This window comes from Salvia splendens, chromosome 15 (assembly GCF_004379255.2).
Source record: "Salvia splendens isolate huo1 chromosome 15, SspV2, whole genome shotgun sequence".
Classification (NCBI taxonomy): domain Eukaryota; kingdom Viridiplantae; phylum Streptophyta; class Magnoliopsida; order Lamiales; family Lamiaceae; genus Salvia; species Salvia splendens.
Window position 1 is genome coordinate 5,304,316 of NC_056046.1, and position 25,385 is coordinate 5,329,700.

The 25,385-nt window shown below is 38.5% G+C and overlaps 3 protein-coding genes across 6 annotated transcripts; 2 read left to right on the plus strand and 1 right to left on the minus strand.

Moving 5' to 3' along the window:
• LOC121768587 (zinc finger CCHC domain-containing protein 8-like) lies at nucleotides 1-4,071 on the plus strand. The gene is made up of 9 exons (XM_042165118.1): nucleotides 1-106; nucleotides 713-1,111; nucleotides 1,267-1,348; nucleotides 1,423-1,498; nucleotides 1,689-1,769; nucleotides 2,414-2,550; nucleotides 2,722-2,971; nucleotides 3,138-3,201; nucleotides 3,293-4,071. The coding sequence occupies exons 2-9, from the start codon at nucleotides 886-888 to the stop codon at nucleotides 3,844-3,846; spliced, it is 1,470 nt and encodes a 489-aa protein (XP_042021052.1). The 5' UTR covers nucleotides 1-106; nucleotides 713-885; the 3' UTR covers nucleotides 3,847-4,071.
• A 6,024-nt stretch (nucleotides 4,072-10,095) lies between these two features.
• On the plus strand, nucleotides 10,096-18,597 carry LOC121768110 (histone acetyltransferase HAC1-like). 4 transcript variants are annotated; one of them, XM_042164482.1, is made up of 17 exons: nucleotides 10,096-10,202; nucleotides 10,982-11,083; nucleotides 11,293-11,551; nucleotides 11,678-11,728; nucleotides 11,825-11,890; nucleotides 12,385-14,069; nucleotides 14,218-14,517; nucleotides 14,603-14,875; nucleotides 14,959-15,087; nucleotides 15,386-15,586; nucleotides 15,687-15,829; nucleotides 15,924-16,224; nucleotides 16,827-16,966; nucleotides 17,327-17,405; nucleotides 17,501-17,941; nucleotides 18,068-18,285; nucleotides 18,368-18,597. In XM_042164482.1, exons 2-17 carry the CDS (start codon nucleotides 11,006-11,008, stop codon nucleotides 18,420-18,422), a joined length of 4,419 nt encoding a protein of 1,472 aa, XP_042020416.1. In that variant the 5' UTR covers nucleotides 10,096-10,202; nucleotides 10,982-11,005; the 3' UTR covers nucleotides 18,423-18,597. The 4 variants fall into 4 exon arrangements, with proteins under 4 accessions (XP_042020416.1, XP_042020414.1, XP_042020415.1 ...); XM_042164480.1 differs by having other exon boundaries at nucleotides 11,678-11,890; XM_042164481.1 differs by lacking the exon at nucleotides 10,096-10,202 and adding an exon at nucleotides 10,230-10,502 and having other exon boundaries at nucleotides 11,678-11,890.
• Nucleotides 18,598-19,065: 468 nt separating this feature from the next.
• LOC121768270 (nuclear matrix constituent protein 1-like) lies at nucleotides 19,066-24,929 on the minus strand. The gene is made up of 8 exons (XM_042164704.1): nucleotides 24,509-24,929; nucleotides 23,537-23,746; nucleotides 22,923-23,176; nucleotides 22,539-22,809; nucleotides 22,382-22,465; nucleotides 20,194-22,175; nucleotides 19,698-19,875; nucleotides 19,066-19,602 (listed from the first exon to the last, which is right to left on the minus strand). Exons 1-8 carry the CDS (start codon nucleotides 24,704-24,706, stop codon nucleotides 19,384-19,386), a joined length of 3,396 nt encoding a protein of 1,131 aa, XP_042020638.1. The 5' UTR covers nucleotides 24,707-24,929; the 3' UTR covers nucleotides 19,066-19,383.
• Nucleotides 24,930-25,385: the final 456 nt, after the last annotated feature.

Genomic DNA, 25,385 nt, shown 5'->3' on the forward strand with positions numbered 1-25,385 from the left:
CCCCCCTCACGCGCACGCAGGTTTAATCCCCTAAATTTTCAAAATCTTGGCGCTACAGGTCCGGATTCCAAAGCCTCTCAATTCCGGCGGCGCTCAGGCATCCCAGGTAAACTCAGAACCCTAATTCTTTGGCTATGCACTCGTGGATTTCTTAGTTGTGCGAAACCTTCATCTGGACTGTATATGCTTAGTTACACGCTTGTTATGCTTGATTGGAGCTAGATTTGATGTGTTTCTGAAGTTATTTCTGAATTTGATGCAAAAGCTACAGGTTTAGGTTTTTCTACGGTATCTTCTTTATGTTTTGCACCTGTGCAGATTCGTTAGATCCACAGATTGTGTAGTATTTGATCCTGTTTTGGATGTCAGTTAGTGTAACAGCTAGTTTTGGAAAGATGGAAACTTGGTGGTGAATGTGGATTTATTGAGTTCCACCCGATGAAATTATTGTTTCATGTAAGCTCACCTTTGAAACCTCATATGTTATGTGGAAAAAAGTTTTACAAATCAGTGCATTTCTGGATAAATTATAAATTCGATTAGATCCTGGCCTGGGCATATAGATACTTTCAACTGTTGTGTGCTGGTTGCGCGTATAAATTTACCTTCTTTGTGTTAGTTGAATGAATTATATTTGTTTACTTTTGTAATGTACTCCATGCAGCATTGATATACTTTTACTCAGAATAGATACTGCCTGCAATGGAAACAGAGGATCTAATTAAACTGCCGGCTTCCAGTAATTCAGAACATGGTGAGAAAGACAATACATGTGAATCTGGTCCAGAAGCCATTAGCTCTGAATCTCTACATCTAAACTCTGAGGTAACAGAAGAGATTAATGGGGAGGATCCTGGAGCCACTTTGGGTGTTTTGGATGAAAATATGGATGCTTTGATGGAGGATGACTTTGAAGGGGGTCCAAATAGTAATGGTGTGACCCCACCGGTTGGTTTGCGAATAACAGATTCAGTTGCAAATGTAGAAAAAGTGGCATCCGTTAGTTCTATGCTTCATGGAAATGGATTTGTATCAGTTCAAAGTGAAATAAGTGTCAGCAATCTTAAGAAAAATGAAGTACTTTTAAGTAAAAGGGAGCTAGATGCTAAGTGTATCCTTTCTTTTGTAGCTTTGGTTGTTTTACTCTGTACTTCTAGAGGACCTACTGGGACACGAATCTCATGTTTTTTTGTTTCCCATGCCTTCATCCAATCATCTAATTGCCAATTTTTCTGGTTTTATACTTTCCGTAACTTGTTATACCAGCTATATCTGGGGTTAAGAGACCTCGAGCAGCTGTTGATGAGTATCAACCTTCAGTGCATGTGATCTATAGCTCTCTACCAAGGTATGTAACCACTGTGCACACACTATTCTATTTTGGATGCAATTGTTACTGATAAGCTTCCATTCCATTATCAGAGAAAGTAAGCAAAAGCTCGAAAAGCTGTTAGAGCAGTGGTCCCAGTGGCATTCAGAGTGGAGCTCTTCATCAGATGTAATCACATTTTGATCCACACCTAAAATACTGCTTTTGTATCCTTGTTGTGTTCTGCATCCAATACGTTGTTGGTGTATATTTTTTGTATTTGCATTTTGTACTACTGTTCTCATATTCATTGTGCTTAGAGTGATATAGCTATACAAACACATGAATGATATGGCTGATGTCTGCTTATCTAATTCAGGACTCAAATGTAGTGCTGGAATCTGGAGAAGAGACCTACTTCCCTGCTCTTCGGGTTGGCGGGGATAAACCCTCTTCAATAGTATGATTCTCTGCTTATTAACTTATGCAATAAACTGAACTGGGTTCATCTAGCTTTCATATTTTACTGATTTAAGCCACCTAAATATGGCATGAATTATAGTCCAGTATAAAGAAGTAGAACATTCATATTAGCTTAAAATTAATCTTGTGGGTTCAAGCTCTATTACATAAATCAATTAGTTTGACTCAATTGGATTTGTATTATACTTCTGTAGCCTGTAAGTAACTTTATAGTGGAGTATTTGAATGGGTTCTTAGCAAAGATACAGCCTAATGGAACCATAATGCCTATATAGGTCTAGTAATTTAACATGGAACATTCTTGTAGATTTCAACTAGTGATTCTTTTCGTGCTGTAATGTATCTCGTGTATGAATCCTCCTTTTCTGAAATCTTACCTAAGATAAGGACTGGAGTCTCATTTTTGGGTATTGCTTTCTATCTCCTTGGGCACTTGAAAGTCTTTAATAGTTAAATGCTTCCAAAGACAAGTATGAGGAATTTCTGTTCCACCATGCCTTGAAATGTAAACTTGAGTGGGCATGAATACATTTTCTCCTACATTGATTATCAAAAACTGTTTCTATTATACAGAAATAGTTGTAGACTTATAGTAAATAGTAATCCACAATTTGTAAGCAGACCTTTTGGGTGGACAGCAAAACAAAAATGCAGTCAAGTACAGAGTTTAAACAATTGGATAGCGCTTCTGTTCCTCTCTATGATCGTGGATATTCTTCAGCTTTGACTTCAACTGGTGGTGCCAGCAGTTTGGATGGGTATGCTTATGATATCTTCGAAAGTTTTTTTTTAACAGATGACTACTTTTGACCCCCCCCCCCCCCCAACAACAAAAAACTCTGGATACACCAACCGGAAATCTTGTTTTCCTCTTACCATTTCAATCATTGCCTGATTTTTCATTCTATGACGTCTTTGTTTTTATCCAGAAGAGCAGATAAGCTGGATGCTTCCCGTTGTTTCAACTGTGGTTCATATGGCCATGCATTGAAAGATTGCTCTAAGCCACGTGACAATGCTGCCGTTAATAGTGCTCGAAAGCAACAGAAAGTCAAACGAAATCAGCATCCCAATTCTCGAAATTCAACTCGATATTATCAGACTTCTCGAGGAGGAAAATATGATGGTCTAACACCGGGTGTGCTTGATGGTGAAACAAAGAAAGCATTAGGCCTTGGGGTAAATATTCTTCTTCTTTTAGACGAGAATCATGCACCATTTTTTTATCACTAGTATATATTAGTAGATGATACCAAGCTAAGCTGATTGCTATTGAACCTGAACTTGTTACATCTTGGGAATTCATGATGAAAATGTTTATAGTTCTTGTTTTATGTATACACAGGATCTTGATCCACCTCCATGGCTTAAAAGAATGCGAGAAATTGGATACCCGCCTGGTTATTTAGGTAATGAATTTGTGCATATTGTGGCCATTAGCTTCTTGTGTTGTGCTAATCTGTTAGTATGATCTTATTTCCTATTTCAATTTTATCTCAGACGCGGAAACAGAAGACCAGCCTTCGGGCATAACAATCTTTGGTGATGATACATATAAGGATGAAAATGAGGAAGGGGAAATCTTAGATGCAAGCTATGCTGAGCCATTAAGGAAAATGACTGTCGAATTTCCTGGGCTAAATGCCCCTGTCCCAGAAAATGCCGATGAAAGACTTTGGGCATCTGATGAAAGACTTTGGGCATCCAACTCATTGAGTTCCAACCCATCTAGGTATAGCTCACACCAACGGTATAATCAACCATCTGAAACTTCCAGCAGAGGGTACTATAGTGAGCAGAGGCGGTCGAGGGATTGGGACGACGAGGGGCCTCCGGGGTGTGAACCTGGAACTAGCCCCTCTCTATCGAATCATTTTCATAGATATGGAGATCTGGATTCTGGTTACAAACCCCATAGCCCCCGAGACAGCCCATCTACGACTTGGAGCTCAAGCTATGCCAGATCGTTGTCGGATAGAGGAAGACGAAGTCCCCTGCATCGTGATGGTTCCCCCACATATGGCTACTATGGTTCATATGCTTCTCCTAGATAGACAAAGGCAATGCTTTTCTGTACCCAGGTGGATCACCTAAACAAATGAAGGTTTGTGTAACATGTTATTTAAACTTTGAATTTCGTTACAGTAGTGGAACCACAATCTTTCGAATAGTTGTATAACTTTACATACACTTGCAATCTTTGTTAAATACATTGAATTTCAACAGTTTAGAATGTTGAAATTCAACTTTAATATAATCTTTACATGATCTTGTATTTAGAATGTTGCTATATTATAATCACTTTTGCAATTTCTGCAATTTCATGTTCTATTGTTTTTAGTGATAAAGTCATGCTTCATAGGCGAAACGATGATCAGGCCGCATAAAGTAGTGTGGCTGTCATTGTAAAAAGAATAGAATTTGGTGATATAATTGCTGCATCACAATTTTTATTGTTCGACTCTCTGGAATCGACCTTGCCCATCATGTCAGTCTAAGCTCATTGGGCTTTTGATATGGGCCTATCTTAATAAGTATCTATTTAGGGGGTGTTTGGTTTGCAAGATTGTATCAGAGATTAAATTTGTTATATGTTTGGTTCATGAGATTCAACTCCACGACTCAATCATAAATGGATAATTATGGGATAATTAGTCATAGCTAAATTTATATGACTAAAATAATCTCACAACTCAATCGTAGATTATATTTTGGTATTATTTTATCTTGCAAACCGAACACCACCTTAATAGGACAACATATATTTGATTCCTCTAATTAACCAATTAAATTTGGATAAGATTATTACCAATAAATATTACAGTCATAAAACATCCATTGTCACTCTTCCCCACACTCATTTAATCTATCATCATTAATTTCTACCTATTTACAGATTGTGGTTGCCCATTGCGTACATACGTTAATAGGAGTAATAAATTGTAGTACTACTAATATATGTTCTACAAATAACCTTTCAAAAGATACTACAAACAATTATGCGAGCAATTTATGAATTTCAATTAATCTTTTATTTAGAAGTTCAAGCTTGAATTTTATGTATTTAATAACTAAAAAGTTCAAATGATTGAATTTGTCGAAATAATAATAACAACTTACTAGTATTATTGTAAACACTTGAATTTGATGTATCGTATTCGTATTTTGTGAACTTTGATCTTCGATTGAGTGTGTGCGAATGTGTGTGTGTTTGATTTTGAGAGTGCTTCAGAAATCTTGAGAGAATTATTATTGAAATCGGATGAAGTTTACACACTGAGCTAACTCGCTGTTACAACAGCTCTAACCAACTATTTAAACCACTAATCCTCCAATGGTCGAAAACTAATCGAACGGCTCAGATTTGAGTTCAAGTGAGGCGCGCGATCTAGCGGTAGCTGAAGAGTTTCAGCTCCTTGACGTTTTCCCGAACTTGAAACTTACCTCAATGCAGCGATTCATCAATCTAACTCACAAACTCCACCTTGATGACTCGCTGACTAACTCCACCTTCATTGAATCTTTCTGAGATTTATCAAGTCCATGCACAACTCCAACTTCTTTTTCGGCATTGGTTTTGTCAGCATATCAGCTGGATTTTCAGCTGTGTGAACCTTGAACACTCTGATTTCACCATCCTCTATCTTCTCCCGGATGAAGTGCAAACGCACATCTATGTGCTTACTTCTCTCATGATACACTTGGTGTTTGGCCAAACTCAAAGCACTATTATTGTCACAACCTATGCTTACTGATTCTTGCTCCACACCAAAGTCTTTCAGCATACCCTTCAGCCATGAACTCTCCTTCACAGCCGATGTCAATGTTATGAACTCAGCCTCAGTTGTGGATAAAGCAACCACAGATTGCAAGCTACTCTTCCAACTGATAACTGATCCATATAGTGTGAATAGATGCCCTGACTGAGATCTTCTTGTATCTAGATTTCCAGCAAAGTCTGAACCACTCCATCCCACCAGAGCATCTCCTACATATTTACTCCCACCATCAAACATGATTCCACAATCAGTGGCCCCTCTCAGATACCTCATTAACCATTTCAACGCAGACCAATGTTCTTTTCCATAGTTTGTCATGTATCTACTGGTCACTGATACAGCCTGTGCAATGTCAGGCCTGGTGCAAATCATAGCATACATTATGCTACCAATAATGTTAGCATAAGGCACACTCTGCATCTCCCTTACTTCATCTTCATTCTTAGGCTTATAATCTGCAGTCAGCTTGTAGTGCTAAGCCATAGGAACTGCCACTTTCTTCTCACCTTCCATCTTGAACCTTTTCAACATCTTGGAGATATAGTCAGATTGTGTGAGGTAGATCTGCTTCCTTTCCCTGCTTCTGATTATGGTCATGCCCAGAATTCTTCTGGCAGGTCCTAAGTCTTTCATCTCAAAGGCCTTACTGAGATCTTTTTTCACCTTTTGAACTTCATTCACATCAGATCCAGCTAGCAACATATCATCTACATACAAGAGTAGATAAGCCACAGCAGCTCCACCTACACTCTTGATATAGACACATCCATCATATGATGATCTCAGAAAACCAGATTTTATCATATGCTCATTAAACTTCATGTGCCACTGACGGCTAGCTTGCTTCAACCCATAAATGCTCTTCTTTAATAAGCAAACCTTGTTCTCATGTACAACCTTCACAAAACCCTTGGGTTGAGCCATATAGATAGTTTCCTTGAGCTCACCATGTAGAAAAACTGTTTTAACATCTAGTTGTTCTAGCTCCCAATCTTGTCTTGCCACAATAGCCAACAGAATTCTGATAGAAGTGTGCTTAACTACAGGGGAGAACACCTCTTCATAGTCAACACCATATTCTTGTGTAAACCCCCTTGCAACCAACCTAGCTTTGTGTCTGACCTTATCACCATCAGCACCTTCCAGCTTTCTTTTGAATATCCATTTACAGCTAACTATTCTCCTTCCATTCGGCCTCTCAACCAATATCCATGTACCATTTTTCAGTAATGAGTCAATCTCCTCAATCATGGCTTACTTCCATTTATCAGAATCTGTTCCAGCAGCAGCCTCTTCAAATGTATTTGGCTCAGAGTACTCAACTTCCTCTGCAGCTATTAGACAAAAGTACATGTATTATGCATCTGAATATCTTGTTGAGGGCTTCACAATTCTTCTTACTCTATCTCGAGTCAGTTTCCAGTTAGCTTTATCATCAGAGTTGGATTGTTGAGGTGGCTCAGAGGATCGTGGATTTAATACACTGCTTCCATCAGCTTTATCAGCCTTCTCATTCATATTATCACCTCCATGCTCCACCTCAAACTTATCAAGTGCAAGAGCAACACTTCTTTCAGTATGATCAGAAACAGCAACATCTGATTTCTTCTTAAAAGGCAAATCATTCTCCCAGAAAACTACATCTCTACTGATTATTACTCCCTCCGTCCCATGCTACTCGCACTTTTCATTTTAGGCCGTAAATTTGGGATTGATTTTTTTGTGTAATTAAAAAAGAATTTTAGGTGTAATGAGACATAACTTAATAAAAGAGCTCTTAACTTAAACTAACATATTAATTAAATGCATTAATTCTAACTTAAATTATAAATAGTGTAAGGACTTTGTGACGAGCCGAAAAGCAAACGTGCGAGTAGCACGGGACGGAGGGAGTATTTTTCCTTTTCCAGGCTCAACACACCAGAGCCTATAACCTTTCACACCCAGCTGATATCCTAACATAATACATTTAACTGCCCTTGCTTCAAGTTTTCCTTGCTTGATGTGTGCAAAGGCCTTACAACCAAAAGTCTTCAAATTCTCATAAGTGCACTGCCTCCCAAACCATCTATTGTCTGGTATGTCTCCATTTATGGAAGATGAAGGACATTTGTTCATCAATATCACAGCCGTGGTAGCAGCTTCTGCCCAGAACCTCTTTTCAAGACCAGCAGCAATCAGTAAGCATCTAGTTCTCTCAAGAATTGTGCGGTTTGCCCTCTCTGCCACTCCATTCTGTTGTGGGTTGAGGGGGACCGTTCTATGTCTTCTTATGCCTCTTTCTTTACAAAACTCATCAAATTCTCTTGACAAGTACTCCAACCCATTGTCGGTTCTCAGACAGCCCATATTTGTATGTTTTTCTGCCTCCATCTCAATGCACCAGTGTCTGAATTTAGAGAACGCCTCTGATTTTTCTTTTAAGATGTAGATCCATATCTTTCTTGTGTAGTCATCTATAATGCTCATGTAGTATCTTCCCCCTCCAATGGAATTCACCTGAGCAGGTCCCCACAAGTTACTATGTGCATGATCAAGTGGCCTTGTGGAGGTGTGAGTGGATCTTGGATAGCTCCACTTCTTTGCCTTTCCTAGCATACATTCCTCACACTGGAATGTGCCATCTTCTTCTGTTTCATCACAGTGCAGGAGCCCCCTCTTCACTAACTCCTTTATAGTACCCAAGGTTGGATGTCCAAGCCTACCATGCCAAGTCCTGAAATTTTCAGCAACCAGAGCATATGAGTCCTCTGACTCATCCTTTTGGACAGTAGCAGTCATGTAATATAGGCTCCCTTCTCTTTCTGCCTTCATCAACATCTTTCCTGACTCGCTAATTGTCATGACACCAGCTTCAAAGACAAACCTGCATCCTTTCTTCTCAAGAGTGCCTAATGATATCATATTTCTCTTTATATCTGGTATATACCTGACTTTATTCAACAAAATGCTGCTACCTTTTTCAACCTGAAGTCTGATCACCCCAATCCCCTTGATGGAACAAGTCTGATTATTCCCCAGAATTACAGACCCTGATGTTTCTTTCATGCTCTCAAACCAAGAAAGATTATGGCTCATGTGGAAACTACAACCCGAGTCCATGATCCAAGAACCACAATCCTTCTTGTCTGCCACATTCAAAGCCACTGGAGGCTCATCGTCCTCAACCTCTTCAATTGAGTTTACAGCCTTTGCTCCACCAATTTCTTGTTGTTTTCTCTTCCAACCAAAACAATCTTTCTTGAGGTGACCAGGTTTCTTGCACCAATGACAAGAACGGGTTTCCTTTTGCTCATTCGGCACAAATTTTGGTGTATCAGCCTGCTTCTTGTATGGCCTTTTTCCTTTGAACTTCTTCACGTTCAAACTTTCAGAGAATGAATTTCCACCCTTCATCTCAACATTTTGCAGCTCCTTCGATCTCAAAGCTGTCTGCACTTCAAGGAACGACACTGTCCTCTCACGCCCATACAAGATAGCATCGCGCAGTTGATCATAATGTGATGGGAGCGCATTTAATAACAGAATCGCCTTGTCCTCATCACCTATTGATACATCTATATTCTCCAGATCATCGATAGTTTTATTAAAATCCTCCAACTGCTCCAATACTCCCTTCCCTTCCAAGAATTTATATGAATACAATCGCTGCTTCATAATCAACCTATTTGCTAGCGATTTAGTAAGGTATAAATCCTCAAGTTTAGCCATTATACCTGCTGCCGTCTTCTCTCTCGCGATTTCCCGCAACACCTTATCTCCAAGGCATAGAACAATCGTGCTATAGGCCTTCGCTTCATTTTCCGCACGTTATTGAATCACCTTCTCTTCAAGATTTTCAGCCTCTGCCCCCTTCGGCTTCACTTCTAATGCGGATGCAAGGCCTTGCTGTGTAAGCATTGCCCGCATCTTCATCTTCCAAAGAGCGAAGTCATTTTTCCCTGTAAATTTCTCCGCTTCAAACCGTGCAGCCATTTCGCTTCGTAGATTCGATTCCCTTTCGCAAGATCAACGCAAGAATCTCCTTCCCACGGACGGCGCCAATTGTGAACTTTGATCTTCGATTGAGTGTGTGCGAATGTGTGTGTGTTTGATTTTGAGAGTGCTTCAGAAATCTTGAGAGAATTATTATTGAAATCGGATGATGTTTACACACTGAGCTAACTCGCTATTACAACCGCTCTAACCAACTATTTAAACCACTAATCCTCCAACGGTCGAAAACTAATCGAACGGCTTAGATTTGAGTTCAATTTCCGCAAGTGTAGAATTGTACATGTCAAGCATGTAGAATTACTATACTAATTAAAAATTGAGCAAGATTAGGAAATTCAAAGACTTATTTTGTCGAATTCCCTGTCAAAAAAAAGTTGAAGTACTCTTAATATTTATTTTAAATTTTTAAAAATAAATGCTACGTATATGTAATAAGTGATCCTAGTCCTATTAGAAATAAGTGAAGGGTTATTTCCATGATTAAACCAAACCACAAATTTGTAAGTATATATAAATAGAGAGAGAAGACGAGATGTTTAATTTATTACCTTATTTTGAATGTGAAGTATTTTTCGGGTTTGACTGGCAGTAATTTCCCGTCGCCACCGACAAATATTTTATAAACCCTAATTATGGTACGCCATGTTTCTTCCCTTTCCTGAATATTTTATACATTCTTTAATTTCTACTGTTCCTCGTGATCCTTCTCGCGCCCACAGTCGAACACACGTTTACGCCTACGTGTTTGTTTACGTTTCGCCAATTTTGATCGCCTTGCGGCGGAACCCTAAGTTGAAATTTTCACGTTTCGAATTGCGGAACCGCGGTCTTCGCCGACCGGAATTTGATTGGAATTGAGAACGACTCTGGAATTGTGGTTGACTTTTTGATAATTGATCGCTAGGTTTTGAAGGATTGAAAATTATGTAATTAAGGTAACTATTTAATCTTAAATCGACTTCGCTTTCTGGAGAAGGAATTTTGAGGATGGATGTCGCGGCGTGATGATGGTGTTGACTTGTTTGGACTCTTCTTTTTCAACTATATTTAAGATGTTTGGGAGAAAGGGTCAAATTTGTTATATTCATCGTTGTTTGTAGAAAAAAATGTATTTTATCAACCTAATTTGGATATCTCTGCAAATAATTTGGATACCGTAAGCTACAATTATGCAAGACTGTATAGTGGTATTCACACACGTACATGTGTGTGCATTTGGCACATCAAACTAATGATATACAGTATTTGTATTAGTAAACTGTTAATCGAACTATATATGACACATCAAGGCCTTTAAGATGCTATCATCTTTTCGAAAACCAAGTGTCTCTGATTATAATTTTACTAGTGACTCCATGCACTGTGTTCTTCCTCATTGGATTATAATGACCATTTTAATGTGATCCTTTTGCAGCGAGGAAATATCATCACATAGATTATGAATTTGGATTCGAGGAAACGGAGGTTGGACGATGTTGCTGTCATGAACAATCGGATATTTCAAGGGTCCGCTAAGGTACTTTAACTGCATGAAATTTCTTGTGATCCTTTGATTAGCCCAAATGTGCTATGTGATTGTCATTTAATGTCTTACTATCATTAATTTATGTTACGCAATATCCCCTATGCTATCTAACTTGCATACTGAGAGGAATGTGTTGGCTGATTTATATTTTTCTGAATATTTTATTGTACTTGATCTCATATTATTTCAATTTTCTTCAGGACTGCCTAAACCAGGAGATCGCTTGCCAATATCAAAACCTAATGTATCACCAAATTAATGACGATCCTGCACTTCTTGGAGCATCTTCATCTCACGGGTCCTTTTTACCTATTAGCCAACCAAGTGCAGGCTTTGGGTTCTCACTAGGTTCTTATGTTCCAAATCTGCCGAATTCTGGCTTGAACTATTCGATGACATCCAATGTTGGCTTTGGCAAGCTCGGACTTGATGCTATGTATAATTTACGACACTTTCAGAGTAGGTTCTTTTTTTTTCTCTCCCTTCCACACTCTCCTATTTCTTTCACCTAATCTCTCTAAATTATGCTCATCAAGTTATGAAGCTTGTCCTTAGGCATGCTACTCATGATCACTATAAATGCAGATTTTTTACAGGATGATCACAGAGGTTACACAATGCTAATTGATTCTGATGGTAAAGGCAAACCTATGATGGGGTACTTTAAGCAATTATATGGAGATGTTGTTTCTCCCGAGCAGATCTCATCAGTCACAACGTGTTCTGATGCAGATTATTATTCGGGTAAGACACCATTTGAAGTTGGTGCTCAAGGTTTTCTCACAGAGCCAACAAAAGGTAATATATTTGTGCTCCATATTCGGTAAGTGTTTATTACTGATTGATGCTAATCTCTCCACCCAAACTGGTTGACTCATAATGGTATACTTGAAGGGTTAGATCTTTTACATGTCATCTGCCATTTTCAACAGTTAATTTTTTGGTCAACTTCCTGTTATGGATGGATCTTATATGTCTATCTGAGATATCTTTTCTATGTGCCAAGTATCTAGTGCATCATTATTTACAAATAAATTCATGTCATATTATGAGCTTGTCTAAGAGGTTGACATTTGGTGCTCCCCGTTTCCTTTATTATTCAGTTTGATTAATCTACTAAAATCGATTGAAACATAGTTCTCTTTCAAAAACAATGACTTGATATATGGAACCTAGTTATGTGTGCAACTCTGTATAACCTTGAGTCCGTCCAATGATTAATTACTTAAACACAGCCAAATTGCAGAGAGCAATCCTGATTCGAGTTTTGTTGTTCTCAATCTTTTCTCTAGGTGATAATATGGAGCTTGATGAATTCATCTCATTGTCGGATCGGGAATATACAAGTGCTCCATTCAGTAGGTCCAAATTAAGGCGTGAACACTGGCCCAATTATGGACTGCAGGCTCATAAATCAGGTCCTCCTGCACATGTTGGGCAAAGAGGATTTAGTAATGTTCAAGTTCCCAGGCCAACAGATTCAATTAATATTCTAATTGCATATGTCAGTTTCAAAAGCAAGCTAAATGTTCTTGAAAGAAGGAAGCAGGAATTTATGAATCACTTACACCATATACTGTGTAAGGTCCAAACGTGCAGGTGTGAAGAATATCATAATTTGATATTACACTTCCACAACTGTCGCAACACCAACTGTATCGTATGTCAACCAGTTCGAGAGTGGCACAATACTAAGAATATGAATGCCGGGCCTATTTATGTGCCGTGCCCTGTGAAGAAAGTTACATCAGAATCAGGAAAGTTGAATCTATATATGTCTAGAGATTTCCGTGATAGAGATCACATTCTTCCAGACATGCAACCTGCACCTAAACGAATGAAGGTAGAAAATGCTTCTAAGTTTGACAACTGGTCCCTGTTTGCGGTTATCCTTCCACACTTAAAGCAGTGTGAAGGAGGTATGGTTGATGTTGAGGATTATATGGACAAGGCAAACAAAGAACCATTGAGCTCCAAGGAAGCATCAGCAAGACCTGTAGCATGGAATGAAAATGCAGATAATGGTGGATCAATGGAGTCTAATGAATCAGATGAATTTCTAGATGTGGGGAAGTCACCTGAAGGCCATATAAGCTCAGCCCCAGTGAATGAGGTTCCCATATCCAGAGGTAACCTTGGGAATAGTCTTCAAAATTTTAATGGTGCTCTCAATCTTGACTACATAAAGCTGGGAAACGATGATGCTGTTACTCATTCTGAAGAGCACAGATTGGTTGCTGAACAACATGATGGGGGCTGTATTAAGACTAGTAAAGTGGAAAGTGTAACCTTTGGCGGTCAAAGTACACTTTCCGACGGCATTTGTGTTCTTCCTGAAGGCAATCTTGGGAAAAGTCTTCAAACTTCAGCCAACGCTCTTGATCTTACTGACATAGAGCTGGATGAAGATGTTACCATATCTCATCCCAAAGGGCAATATATGGTTGATGAAGAGCAGGTGATAGACTGTGTGAAGACAAGCAAGGTGAAAAGTGATGTAACTTATGGTCTTCAAGATTTAAACTCTACCAATATTTCCGCTCTTCCGCAAATACTTGATCTTGGGAGAAGTCTTGGAACTTTTAATGATGGACATAGTCTTGACAACATAAATCTCGGAAAAGATGCTGCCTTTTCACATTCCGAAGAGAACAATTTGGTCGACAAACAGCAGGAGATAGGCTGTGTGACGACTAGTAAAGTGGAAAGTAATGTACCTTTTAGTCCTCAAAGCTTAAATTCTAAAGGCATTTCTGTCCTTCCTCAAGGCTCAGCAATTGATGAAGAAGAGAACTCCAAACTGGTGAGCCAGGTCTCGCACGAGACAGTAGATGCTACATATGCTTTTGCCGACCCTGACAATCAATGTGGAAGAAAGTTGGATGATTTGAAAGCATCAGGTGTTGCCTTAACTGATTTCTTCACAGCTGAGCAAATAAAAGAACACTTGTGTAGTCTCAATCAAGATATCAACCTGGTATGTACTACGGAGTATAATCTTTTTCCCAATTGCCAACTTCTCCAGATTATAGATTTTGTGAATTGTAACATTGTTCTATAACCCTTTATCATCTTTCCTTCTCTTGAATAATTTTTCTTCTTTTGCACTTTTTCATTCTGTATAGGATGTTGGGCAGGAACTGCATACAAGCATGTATGCCCACACAGGTGGGTCAAATACCTGTCAGTTATGTGCTTTGGAAACGCTCACATTTACTGCTCTGGCTATGTGTTGTACATCTTGTGGAGCTCGAATCAAACACAAGGTGACTTATTATTGGACAAAAGATGGAGCGGGTACACAATACTGCTTTTGTACAATATGCTTCAAGGAAGCTCGTGGTGGTAAAATCTTATATAGGGGGATCTCATTTCCAAAAGCAGAGCTTTACAAGGGCAAAAACACTGAAGAATCTGGTGAACCAGTGAGATTACACATCTTGACCTTTTCCCTTTTTCTGATTGCATTGTAGGGCTTAGTGTTTCTATTCACTTATGTTTCTATTGCAGTGGGTACAATGTGACAGATGTGAGCGTTGGCAACATCAGATTTGTGCTCTTTATAATTCTGAACGAGATCTGAAAGGGAAAGCAAAGTACATTTGTCCATTCTGTCGATATGATGAGATAAAAGCTAAGGGGCGTATGCCTATTACTCCAGTTTTTGGGGCACAAGAGCTTCCAAGAACCAAGCTTAGTGATTACATAGAACAAAGACTTTTTGAGAGTCTTCAGCGAGAGAGGAAACAGAGAGCAGAATTTCTTGGAAAGAACCCTGAAGAGGTAAGCAACCGATTTTGCACAATGTACTTCTGCTGTCTTTTTCTTACTGTAATTTCTTCACATTATGATTTTCACTTTAACAGGTGCCTGGAGCGTCAGATCTCACAGTTAGAGTGGTGTTATCTGTGAATAAACAATTACGAGTGAAGCAGCAGTTTTTAGATGTTCTCCACGGTGAGACTTATCCGGAAGAGTTTCCATATAAATCTAAGGTTTGAGTTAGCAACTCATACCAACGTATTTATCTTTGTTATACTAATTGGCTTTTTGGTTATCCAGTATGGTCATTAGTTCTCGCTAAGGTGGTTCATTGATTCACTAGTGAGTTGTTTTAGTTTTTTCAAGGCAGATGGACATATAGATAAACAGAACTCTACATACACATTTACATTGCCTTGCCATTATTTTTATTTTTATTTTTATTTTGATGTTGTTGTTGTTATTATTATTATTATTATTTTGTTTGTTTCTTCAATCTTCGCAGAAAATAATACTGGTTTTCCCATGTAGGTGATTCTGTTGTTCCAAAAAGTTGGAGGAGTGGATGTATGCATCTTTGCTATGTATGTTCAAGAGTTTGGATCAGAATGTGGGAACCCAAACAAACGCTCTGTATATATTTCGTATCTTGACTCAGTGAAGTACTTCAGACCTGAAATAAAAACTCTGGCTGGTGTTGCTTTGCGTACCTTTGTATATCATGAAATACTGGTAATAATCCTATCTCTTATTCTTCTAACTAGTGAACGGAATTTCTGATGAATGAATCACTAGTTTTATTTGGTTTCTGTTTGTGCTTGCATCAATGCAGATTGGATATCTTGATTACTGCAAGCGGCTTGGTTTCATTACCTGCTACATATGGGCTTGCCCACCTTGGAAAGGGGAAGATTACATACTACATTACCATCCTGAGACTCAGAAAAGACCAAATTCACATAAGCTAGTTCAATGGTATAATGCTCCTACCTTGAATTATGTGTTCTAGTAGTTATATGTGTACATATCTAAAAGAAAACATCCCTGTCTTTCAATATTCTGTGCACAGGTACAAGAAGATGCTTAAGAAGGGCAAGGAAGAAAATGTTGTGGTCGAATTTACTAATTTCTATGACCATTTCTTTGTTCCGAATGGAGACTCCAACTGCAAGATAACTGCAGCACGGTTGCCTTATTTTGATGGAGATTTCTGGTCTCGTGCCATTGAAGATCTGATAAAAGCAATTGAGAATGATGGTGGAGAATCTGAAAGACAATTGAAGAATCAAATGACAAAAAGAACTATGAAAGCAATGGGACATAATGATCTTTCGGCTGATGCAACAAAAGATATTCTAGTTATGCAAAAGGTGAGTTTCTAATAAACAACTGGTGTGCTCATAGGCGATATAATTGTCATATGGGTCATGGTATTATTCTTGGGATGACTGTTAACTGACCTGACCAATATTGTGGTGTAAATAGCAGTAAGTGTAAGTTGCATAATAATCATGAAGCCACAGACAAAGCTACAACTGATTCTAGTTTGCTTTGAAAATTAATATGATCAAACTGAGATCATTTTCTGATAGCATAAACCGTGCCATCATAGCTTCTATATATTAGGTTCATCTACTGATTTATCTTTTTAGACTTAGGGTAGTGATTGGTGGCATTATGCAGATTGGCCATGATTTGTCTCAACCTACAACACCTAATACATCTTGGAATTTCAACATCATTTTTTCACTTAAACTATGTGATCGTGTATATTTCATATTGCTACTACATCTAAAACAATCTATTATTAGGTTTAGAAAGTCTGGCTACCTCTTGTTTCTTTTACAAGTTGATTTTCTTCTATTACATTTAATATCACCAAATTAAACCAGTATAATAGTATTGTATGCAATATACCTTATCTTGTGCTTTACAACTGCTTTTATTGTTTTCTGACATCTCCCATTTATAGCTTGGGCATAGAATCCTGACTGCAAAGGAAGAGTTCTTCGTCGTCCATTTGCAGTTTACCTGCACAAACTGTCATGAAGCCATACTGTCTGGAAGTTGTTGGTCTTGTAACCAGTGCAGCAAATTTTACATATGCGGCAGGTACTTTTTACTTCAAATACCATTCATTAGTACTATATTGTTTCATCAGTATTTTTAATTATATTAATGTCTTCATACTCAGTCTTGTTTTTTCTTCTGGCTCTCTCAGGATTTTACTTATACATTTTCAAATGCTATTAAATTCTAGCAATAAGTGACTGCTTAAGAAATTAAAATATTGTTTGTCTTGAGATCAAATGCTATTAGTTTACAATATGCAATTGCTCTCTTGCATAATTTGTTATGGTACATTGTTCATATTAACCAGGCCATTGCAATCCTCCAAAATGTTTACTTCATTTATTACTAGCAATTCTCGCTAGTATATTGTAGTGTTGACGTTTTAGGTCTGAACTACAGATGCCTTGAGCACGAGCATTCTTCCAATTTACTGGAAACTCACAGTGGCAACTTTGGGGATAAACACCAGCTCTATAAGGTAAAGTTTGAAACTTAAATTGTTCTCTGGTTGCTCGAACCTGGTCAGTATTTAACAACTTTCATCGCTGCTCTTTTTGGATTGTGTCCTTTCAGATACCAGTGAATGATGAAGTAGCTGATACTAACGATAATGATGGTCTTTTAGAGAATGAATTCTTTGATGATAGACTTTCTTTCTTGAGCTTCTGTGAGAAGAATTTTTACCGATTTGACACACTTCGCCGTGCTAAGCATTCATCAATGATGATCATTCATCATCTCCATGAATCAAGATCAAGAGCAATGGAAGAAGCCATCTGCAGTATGTGTAATCAGAACGTAGTGGCAGGATGGCATTGCGAGATGTGTCCCCAGTTTCATGTTTGTGATGCATGCTTCCAAAGGGAGGGGGGTCATTGTCATATTCACAAGTTAGTTAAGCATTTTTTAAAGGCTGATTCCAGAAAAGGGACTGAACAAATGCATCAGCAATTAGCATTGGAGGCTGATTCCGGAAAGAAGAGTGAACAAATACAGCAGTATAGAATCTCAGAGGTATGACTGTAGTGTAATCGAAGTTCAAGTCTAGCATATGTGAAGTATAATCTGCTATGTCTATTTCGAAGTGATAAATTATGTAGTTTTCTTGTCTGGTAATAACGAGAGAAGAATGCTGTGCAGATTCTGGATCTACTAGAGCATGCCAGTAAGTGTCAATCAACCAAAAACAACCCCTGCTCGAACCCCAAATGCTTCTCTCTCAAGAACACATTCCGGCACACCAGGGATTGTACACGTCGTGTAGCTGGTGGTTGCATGCACTGTAAGAGAATCTGGGATATGCTCGTAATGCACTCAAACGTTTGCGAAGATTCAAATTGCAGTATACCACGTTGCATGTAACGTCAATAACTTCCTATCTCTATGATTCAAATCTCTTTTCTTAGACTGTAGATTGACCTGGTGATTGATCTTTTTCAGGGACATTAAAAATTATAGAAGAAAACAGACCACAAAATCTGACGAGGTGGTGTAAAGATAGCATTGTGTTGTACAGAATAAAACATAAAAGATTTCTGAGCATGGAGAGCTGCTGGCTTTACTAGCCATTTCAAGTTGTATATAACAGTTTGCAGCTTCATGAGCGGCTTGCTTATTTTACATGATAATAGATATAGCTTATTCACATATAGTGATATGCTCTTAAACCATATATCTCATTTCATAGTTCCTCCTTTATGTCATCACAGTATTGTTATTATTGTCTTATAATTCGTTGAGGTGCTAAGTTTGAGCAAACTGAAATTATGACGAGATCTAACCAAATATTACAACATCAGAAATATTCGTGTTTCCAATTTTATAGCCAAACCTATAAGTGAATTCAAGTATGATTATTGAATCTAATCAACTGATTTGTGGCATGTTGTTAAAAATCGCTAGGCCTTCAAAATAGTAAGAACATTTTACCAGATTTTGAAAAATGGCACACTAGTATAGTATTAGAGTGATAGTATTTTCTTTCTTATTATTCACTTCAAACATGTACCATCCCTTCATTCATTCTTTAATTCGCAATTTAACAACGGTAACTTTGTTCTTGACGATATTGGCTTGATAATTTTATATAATACACCGTGCGTGTTTAATGACAGGAAACAGAGCCCCTAACTCACAGATTTGAAGTAATAAAACCATTGATTATAAATATAAATGAAAATCCAATAATTTTATAAATATAGAATACACATCAGCAAAAGGGAGGGCCGAAAACGAAGAAACCAAATGCAGTAGCTACATATCTACGTAGAGATTGCAGACACTAACAACCCCAACTTCCGTGTGGGCAAGATGAAGGAATCTATTTAACTCCTGCAACCCAGGTTTATGACCGGTATTTCCAAACTAATCAATACACACAACTAACTAGAACAAGTTTCTGGGGGGAGGTGGAGTGATGCTAAAATGGTTATTACAATTAAGATGTAACAAGTATTTTACGTGGTGAGGAAGGTCCAGAGCTTCTTTCCAATGGATGCTTGACCAGGATGATCAACCTCATCACCATCCCCGTCATTATCATCTTCCTCGCGCGTCTCACTTCGGAACTCTTCTTCACCATTGTACTCTCTCTCTCCTGCTGTTTCGGAAACCTCCTCGCTCAGAGCTGTGTCAACATGCCCACCATTGGTGAGCCCAGCATTTTTAAACTGTGCCTAAACACGAAAAGAGAAAATACATAAGACATGCTCATTCATATCAACATATCATAGGTCAATGAGTACAAAGGGAGAGAGAAAAGAGTGCTCACAGGACTGTCAGCAGAAAACTCGCTTGCAGCAGCAGTGCTTCTCACAAGCTCGTCACCAGCTCCAGGAGTCTCAGCATTTTCAGATGGATTAGCGTTTAAGGCAGACTGTTGATCAGCTGCCTTTTTCTTGCCCTTTCTCACTTGAGGTAAGGATCCATTAGTCACTTTTCCCACTGACCTGAGAAGAAAAATTTGTAAGATCAATCACACAAAACTGTGCAATAGCAGGCATACTGTTTTTCACCTAATACCAAAAATGAATCCTAGATAAGTAAAAGTGAAATGACCAGCATCTCCAAGTCAAATCTACTTAGTTATTTTCCAAGTCACTGGAACAAATATAAGTAACATAGTGCCCGTGTCATTTCCAAGAGATATGTTAGCAGCATTACCATTTGGACATAATTTTGTTGAGAAGTAAGAATAAAAATGAAATCCATCAACAAGACCTAAGGCCAAAAACATAAGGGCTATAATACATTTAAGTACGACTGACCTTTTTGATTGCCGGAGATTGTACCGTTTCTGGCCAGGGATTTGGTCACCCGCAAGGTCCACAGCAACCCTTTGTCGCCTCCTAGGTCGATCACCATCCTTAATGCTCTCCGAATGACCTTCAGTTTGACTCTCACTCACTGTTGCTTGTGATCCATCAAGGGGGTTTAGCTTTCTTTTTTTTGCTGTTACAACCTGATCAGATTCTGCTTGTGTTTCATTGTTTGTATGAACTGACTTCTCCTCATCACCAACATTTTTCACTGCTCTTGTTCTGCCACCTCTAGGCCTACCACGGCGGCGTAACTTCAGATCACTATTCTGAGAATTTTCTGGGACATCTGATGGATCTTGATGAACTGAGAGAGCTTGGGAAGTTTCAACCTCCCTGATGGCATTTTCTGATTCAATTATTTCAACATCAACAGAATCATTTGCAAGTTGAGAGAATCGATTTTGCTCCTGTTCAGCACTAGGTAATGCTTTTGATGAATCCAAAGCCTGCCTCATGGGAAGAGAAAGGGACCCTTCAGGACCTTGTGCGTCATCCATTTCAAGTTTCTTTCCGGGTGAAAATTTAAAAATCCTTGAGGTGCATTTCCGGAGCCAAGATACAGCCTCAGCAGCAGAGGGAGATCCTGCAGTAAATACAAAAGGGGATGATCCAGCATCATTCCTCCCAGAAGTGCCTTCAACTGCCTTCTTCAAATAAGCATCTGCTACACTGGGGAGGGGAGGAGCCTCAAAATGAAGATCAGAGAGAACAAATTCTAGAATTGTCTCTCCACAGTCATTGCAGTTCTTCTGCTTTTCGGCAAATGCAATGAAGCGTTCTCTTTCTTTGATGAATTGTTCTCTCTGGTCCTTCAATTTCTTGCTTAGACTAACCAACTCTTCAATATCATTTTTCATATCACTTTGTTGTGCCTCGACATGTTGCTTATTCTGTGAGATTTCTGATTTTTCTTTCTCTATCCTCTCTCTTTCCAATTTCATCTCTTCCATTTCTCTTTTTGCCACTTCTCTCAAGTAATTAACATTGGTAAGTTGCACGTCCTTCTCTTGCTCAAAAGATTTTTCCCTCTCATTCAAAGAATTCTCCAACTCTTCTTGCCTAATTCGCATTTTGGCCTCAAATTCTTGTTTCTGCATTTCAATATCACGAACAAGTTTACTTTTTTCATTTTCAAGTTTTTCAGCCAACATTGACTTTTCTTGCTCCATGCTAGTAGCAAAAGAATCCTTTGCTACTTTAAGTGATTCAAATTCTCTCTGAACAAGCTGTTCTGTTTCCAGCTTTTCATTGTGTAGGCTTTCCTCTTCAGACTGTCTTAGTTTTTCGAAACATCTTTTCTGCTCAAGAATATCATCTTGTTCCTGCTTTATCTTCTCTCTTTTATCATCCAGCTCTTCCCATTCTTTCTCAAATTTACCCTTTTCTTGCTTTAAATCATCAGCCTCCTTCACAAGCTGCTCACTTTGAATTCTGTATTTTTCTATCTCTTCTTTCAACTCTACTTGCAGGCGGGCATGTTCTTTTCTTTCATCTTCAGTTACTTGCAGTTGTTCTCTTTCTTCATTGAGCCTCACCCGTAGTTTCTCAGTGTCAGTTTTGATATTTTCAAGTGCAGCCTTGATACTCAGTAATTCTTCCTTTTCAGCAAGCAGTTGTTTTCTTTCATTCCCCAAAATTTTCTCCTCGGCTTTAAGGGTCTTCTCCCTTTCCTTCAAAGCCTTTGATTTGGAATCAAAATCCATTTCCCGCTCCCTCACCTTTTCCATTTTTTTTTCAATTGCCAATTCTCGCTTCTTCACTTTCTCCTCCATATGTTTAATTTCAGCTTCCTTATTCTCCAATTCAACTACCTTGTTTTTCAACTGTTCATCATTCAACTGTCTCTTCTGCTCCATCTCCAACTCAAACTCCTCCTGCTTTTCAGCCAGGATGCTCTTATGTTCGTCCAACAGTTTCTGAATCTCTGACTGCATTCATCATAAGAGAGATGGTCAAGAAAAAACATTTGCACAACAAGGAGAGATGCAAGACTTATTGATAAAATGTTTCAGGAAAATAAACCATGCAGCTATAGTTACTCACCAACCAGACCCATGCCATATAGAAACATAAACTTAGAGAAAAGAAAAGGTTACACATTTATAAACCAAAAGGCGAATAAAAAGCTAAGTACCTCTTCTCTAGCATTTAATTTCTCCTCCAATTCCAGTAAATTCTTCTCTTTTTCCTCCAATCTCTTCTTAGTATCTTCAGCTTCCTGCATGAAATTCAGTAACAGTCAAGCAATGGGTAACCAGAAAATATACACCACACTCAAGTTAGAGACTTGCCTTCTCCTTTAGAGCTACATTAGCTAGTCTACTACTTATATCATCTTCTTTGGTCCTTAAAATTGAATTGGCAACCTCAATCTTCTTCCTCAGTTCTGCAAGGTCATTCTGTTTTTCCTTCAGGGTAGTATCAAGTTCATTTGCTCTTCCTTCTCTTTGGTTCAGTAATCGTCTACCGTCAGCCAGTCGCTCCTCAGCTTCCTGTAATTTCCGTTCCCATTCTCGCAGGTCTTCTCGCTGTTTAGAAATATCAGCATCATGAGCTTCACGCCTGAGAAAAATAGACATTTATGTCAGACTACTATTTACCAGCCAGATGCTTCCTGATAGGAATTAACTATGCAAGAAAGAATATAGGAAACGAGCTGAAGAACTTAAGCATACTCTGTTGTAAACAAAGACCGTTCTCTCCGGAGTAAATTTTCTTGAGCCTCCAACTCATGCAATTTCATCTCAATTTCTGAGCTCTTCCTGCTAACTCCAGCAAGTTTAGCATCAGCAGCATGAATTTTTGCTTCCACCTCCAGAGATTTCTCTTCAACACTTGTGACTAATGCATTGGCCTCCGCCAATTTAGAATCAGCATTAAACTTGATTTCAGCATGTTCCGATCGCATCTCACGTAAAGACTTCTCAAGCTGTGATAAGTGACAACCAACAGCATAACAAATTAAGTAGCTACCACGAGACAGGTGAAAACAAACATAGTTTTGAATTAATAAAAAAAAAACCATGATTTGACGTCACTCATCGTCCAATAAATGTTCTCTAATATGTTGTCCTCGTCAAATTATGCTACTATTTCACTAAAAAACTGTGGGGGCAACTGTGAACATTGTTACAACTGTATAGCGTAGCAAATTATCCACAAAACCATTCTTGTTAAAACCAACGGAATGGTTTTAGTTGTTAGTGAGAGTGTGAGACACATGCTTGTTTTCAAAATGAAAGTCATGTATGCATTTACACAGAATTGGTTATGAAAGTGAAAATCTTACATCAAGCACGCACTGCTTTTCAACACCCAATGCTTTTTTTAGGTTCTCTTCCCGCTTCTCCACTTCAAGCATTGCACTCAAATGAGCCGTTTGCTCTCTTTTTAGATTATCAGTCACATCTGCCAAAGCTTGTTTCAGTTCCTCATACTTGAAATTCCAGTCCTTCTTTTCAATCAAGAGGAGTCCCATGTTGTACTGATACTCAAAAAGCTGCAAGAAATGGGATGTTAAGACAAAGTCACAAAGCATTAATAAAAGTAATGTTTACGCCAACAAAAAATAAACTGATATACGATCACACTGTTCTATTTCTAGCTACATCAGGACTAGGAGTCATTAAATAAGAGGGGATGATAAAAATCTACAATTATCTTGAAAGATCCAAATATCATGAGTTTACAGGAAGTTATTAATTTTGAATTTACAAGAGTCTAAATATGACTTAAGAAACAAAACATGGACTTGAGAACATAAAATTTGGTCATTATCAGATCCCAGCCATGTACATGAAGCTAATTTATCATAATAAAATGATGAATTGAGATATGGTATTAATATAGAGTCTGGGTCAGACCCGAACCTCCCACAGCCAACTCCTTGAACCATGGGAATTGAACATAGTCTATCTAATGGACTAAGCAGAAATTAGCAATAACTGACCAACTCTGAAACACTGGCACAATTTGTTCTCACAGGTAAAATACTACTACATCTATTGTTACTTGCTCATGACGAGTTTCTTCAACCAATTATGAGTAGCTAAAGCATGCCAAGTAATAATGTTTGTGCAGGTGCATTGATTATCTTTCCAAATCCACAACTTGATGAACTCACTCTCTCAGGCTAGAATTCAATGGAAGCCACTATGGAATTTTCCAAAGCTACAACTGATCTTAACCGTCATACTTTAAACGAAACAGCATCACCAAGCAAGAAAATGACAAAAACACCCAAAATTAAACACGTGAGTACCTCATTCTCGAGCTTCGAGACCTTCTCAGTCAACGGGTCGCGGTCGTCCAGAACAAAAGCCACAGCTTTCCCTTTGGCTGAAGCATCGCCGTTTCTCGGGCTCAACGGGCTAGTGTTCAAGCCCGAAGACATGGATCCGTTCTTCTGGGCCGGCTCGGTCCTAGGCGTTAGCGGCCACAACTTTTGCGGCGAAAACATTCTACAGCAGATCGAGGGAGCCGAGTCGATGTAGATTCCACTAAATTGAAGAGTGATTGTGAGAGAATTAAACCCTAATTCGAGCGGACGCCAACACAGTTCCCAAATTGAGCAGTGATTTTGTCAAGTCCGGTAACGTCTCAAAACCAACTCTCTCTGTCTCTCTCTCTCTCTAGCTTTTCCACAGAGCCCCCAACTTTCGTGGTGTGCGCGGAAGCCTGGCGTTCTCTATTTTTGCTTATTTTACGCTCCGACAGCGATTCCCACATATGCATGGACATATCTGCCCCCATAAACGATACTCTTATATCCGTTGGATCGGGGTAATATGGGAAATACACTGGGCCGCCTTTCTGTGACCAACGTGGGCCGTAATTTTAGGACCAAACTGCCCTCCGGCTGGGACCAAATGTGTAAAAAATTACAGGGGAATGAATCTATCTGGGATTTTGATTGTATTTTTGCTCTATCCCTATTCAAAAATCTGAAATTTTATTACTAAATTAAATTTGATCTGATTCCAATTAATCTGAAATCAGACTATGAAATTTGATCTAATCCGATCAGTAAATTCAATACCAATCCCAGTATTTAAAATTTCAATACTAAAATCTGAAAATTTTGATGTACCAAATATTATTAATTGTTCAATACAAATATTCTATATATTTATTAAATT

Bases quoted from the DNA above. Each gene is read 5' to 3' on its own strand.
- LOC121768587 (XM_042165118.1), top strand. From the start codon at position 886: ATGGATGCTTTGATGGAGGATGACTTTGAAGGGGGTCCAAATAGTAAT. The intron at 1,349-1,422 runs GTATGTAACCAC...TTCCATTATCAG, and splicing joins ATCTATAGCTCTCTACCAAG to AGAAAGTAAGCAAAAGCTCG. The intron at 3,202-3,292 runs GTAATGAATTTG...ATTTTATCTCAG, and splicing joins ATACCCGCCTGGTTATTTAG to ACGCGGAAACAGAAGACCAG.
- LOC121768110 (XM_042164480.1), top strand. From the start codon at position 11,006: ATGAATTTGGATTCGAGGAAACGGAGGTTGGACGATGTTGCTGTCATG. The intron at 11,552-11,677 runs GTAGGTTCTTTT...CTATAAATGCAG, and splicing joins TAATTTACGACACTTTCAGA to ATTTTTTACAGGATGATCAC. The intron at 14,518-14,602 runs GTGAGATTACAC...TTTCTATTGCAG, and splicing joins CTGAAGAATCTGGTGAACCA to TGGGTACAATGTGACAGATG.
- LOC121768270 (XM_042164704.1), bottom strand. From the start codon at position 24,706: ATGTTTTCGCCGCAAAAGTTGTGGCCGCTAACGCCTAGGACCGAGCCG. The intron at 23,747-24,508 runs GTACTCACGTGT...CATTTCTTGCAG, and splicing joins TCTCGAAGCTCGAGAATGAG to CTTTTTGAGTATCAGTACAA. The intron at 22,810-22,922 runs GTATGCTTAAGT...TATTTTTCTCAG, and splicing joins CGGTCTTTGTTTACAACAGA to GCGTGAAGCTCATGATGCTG.